Source organism: Monopterus albus, unplaced genomic scaffold (assembly GCF_001952655.1).
Source record: "Monopterus albus unplaced genomic scaffold, M_albus_1.0 scaffold245.1, whole genome shotgun sequence".
NCBI classification, from domain to species: domain Eukaryota; kingdom Metazoa; phylum Chordata; class Actinopteri; order Synbranchiformes; family Synbranchidae; genus Monopterus; species Monopterus albus.
This window is the reverse complement of record NW_018128125.1, coordinates 580882-583542: the sequence shown is the minus strand read 5'-3', so window position 1 is coordinate 583542 and position 2661 is coordinate 580882. Positions and strand designations below refer to the sequence as shown.

General features: G+C 38.8%; 1 protein-coding gene across 1 annotated transcript in view; it reads left to right on the top strand.

The window, feature by feature from the left end:
* Positions 1–2661, top strand: part of LOC109972058 (aldehyde dehydrogenase 2 family member) — a 61440-nt gene that overhangs the window by 20013 nt on the left and 38766 nt on the right. Inside the window, exon 4 of the mRNA XM_020620667.1 lies at positions 1018–1158. Within this exon, the coding sequence (XP_020476323.1) occupies positions 1018–1158 (141 nt within the window). The remainder of the gene's footprint in view (positions 1–1017; positions 1159–2661) is intronic.

The following is a 2661-nucleotide window of genomic DNA, read 5'->3' as shown; positions in this document are numbered from 1 at the left end:
CAAAAATGTCAAACATTCTGTGTTTTTCTGTCAATATGAGGTGCTGTGTGTACATTAATGAGGAAAAAAATGAACTTAAATGATTTTAGCATATGGCTGCAATATAACAAAGAGTGAAAAATTTAAGGGGGTCTGAATACTTTCCGTACCCACTGTATATATAATCCTCTGTTCATTATAGGCATTGTAGTTCTGGCAAGAAAAACATTATGGGGCAGTGTTTTTTAGTTAGTTTAAAGAGCCCATGGCATGTTTTCTGACTTACCTACAGTGTTAAAATGGTGAATTGTAATTTTAGACGTGATCTAAAGCTCAAAAAATGAGGTGTACGTATGTTCTAGTATTGTTATGCAGAAGCAACTTGGTTTATGCGTGTTTTGCAGACTCTCGCTTGCAAGACCTTTTTTTTTTTTTTCTAACAAAATTAAGTATTATGTGATATTTTAAGGATTTCCTTGAATGGTCATAATTGCCAAGCCAAATATGCGTTCATGTGGGCTTGCCTGACATCCAACAGTGCCCCCACCATATTGGCAAAATGTTATATTGGCTTGTTTATGTGTATTTTCAATAAAACCATTGTAAAAGCGTAATTTATTGACTGCACCCAGTTTTGTGGATATATTTTACCTCCTGCCGCCTGCACTGTGACCAGAGGATGTGGAGGTTACTGCATGTGCTGGAATAGTCGTATACAGGGACTCGATGTTTTACCTGTCCTGGCCTCTTTCACATGGACATGCTCATAACCAGATAAGAATAGGAAAACCCAGAGCTCATAACCAGCTTCGTGGTACCATTATCGCGGACACTCAACATTAGGCTTAGTGAAGCCAGAAAACCCCAAGAGAGTCAGGATAAGCTGAACTCCCTTTGTGGTACAGGCCTTAAATTCTTGTTAAATTTCATTTTACCTACATGATACAAAACATACTCCTGTAAACCATAAACATGTATGTTTTTTTTTTAAACTATCAACTCATCAAGATAATTATGTTTTGCTGTTGATGTTTCCAGACAGATGTAAACAGGGCAGTGAAAGCAGCACATAATGCCTTCAGATTGGGGTCACCGTGGCGACGGATGGATGCCTCTCATCGTGGCCTGCTACTCAGCCGACTGGCTGATGCCATTGAGAGGGATGCTGCCTATCTCGCTGTGAGTCATTATTAAATATCAAAATGCCATCAAACAGCCTTTGGGAAAACGGGTTGCTTTAATTTGCGATTGTGGCAAGGCAAAAAAGAACGTGCACATCCAACCCAAGCGGAGTACAGGCGCAGGACAAAAATATCTGATGGAGGAGAAGAAGAAGAGAACAAGCAAGATCTCAAAGAACAGATTTATTGCATACTCATGCAATGTAGTGTTTTAACTGACATGGTCTTCATTGGGCAAGTAATCATGTAGACACAAACAGGCTATATATGGGAAATTACAATCACATTAAGGGGTCACATGGTATAAAACTACTTAAATTTATACTACATTGTTATAACTCTTTTGATCGGTTTACTCAGTCACAAAGAAAAGAAATACAAAGCATCAAAATAATGTGTTTATTAAACAATGATATAGCCGTCCCTGGTAGGCTAGTGGTTAAGGCGCAGTGCTCTTGCCGCTGCGGCCCTGGTTCAAATCAGGGTTGCATCAGGAAGGGCATCCGGCGTAAAACACATGCCAAATGTCAACATGCGAGTCGTCAGTGTGACGATTCGCTGTGGCGACCCCTAAACGGGAAAAGCCAAAAAGACCTTCTCTACAGATACAAGCGATTTACAGACGACAGACATTGAGGTCAGTGTTCTTGCATCCATCAATAAGAAACTCGATTTACTGGTTACACTTCACGAGGAAATAAAATAACTCCGGTCAAGCCTTGAATTTGCCCACAACTACATTGAAAAGTTAGAGCTAAACCCTACTCTCCTGAAGTCTCACCCTTGTTATTATGGGTAACAGTAATTAGAGGGAAAATAATATCATACTCATCATACAAAAAGAAAAAACAACTAGAACTAGAAACACCTTAGAACAAAGGATAAAACAACTCACAGATTTACATTCCCTGGACAAACACAAAATGAATTAAGCGAACTAAAAATGCAACTTGAAAATATTATATATAAAAAAGCGCAGTTTCTCATTCAACAACTCAAACATGAACACTTTCAGTATGGCAACAAAACAGGTAATTATCTGGCTAATCAATTACAACGCAAAAAGAAAAAAGCATCAGTCCCATCCATACTCAGTGCTAGAGGTGAAATTGTTCATAATCCACAAGATATTAATAATGTATTCCAAACCTTTTACAGTAAACTTTACTCCCCCAATTACAACCCAAATTCATCAGAAATAGACCCCTTTTTAGATAGTTTAGAACTGCCAACATTACCCAGAGAACAAGCTGACAGATTAGATGCTCCTCTCACCATCGATGAACTCCATACATCTCCGATTTCATTGCCAAATAACACAGCACCCGGACCTGATGGACTACCAGCTGAATTTTATAAACATTTTTGGCAAATGCTATCACCACTGTTTCTCAGAGTCACCACAGAAATTAAAGACACCTCCACACACATGAACACAGCCATCATGACACTCTTATTAAAACCAAAGACCCAATCCACCCTTCTAGTTACCATCCCTTAT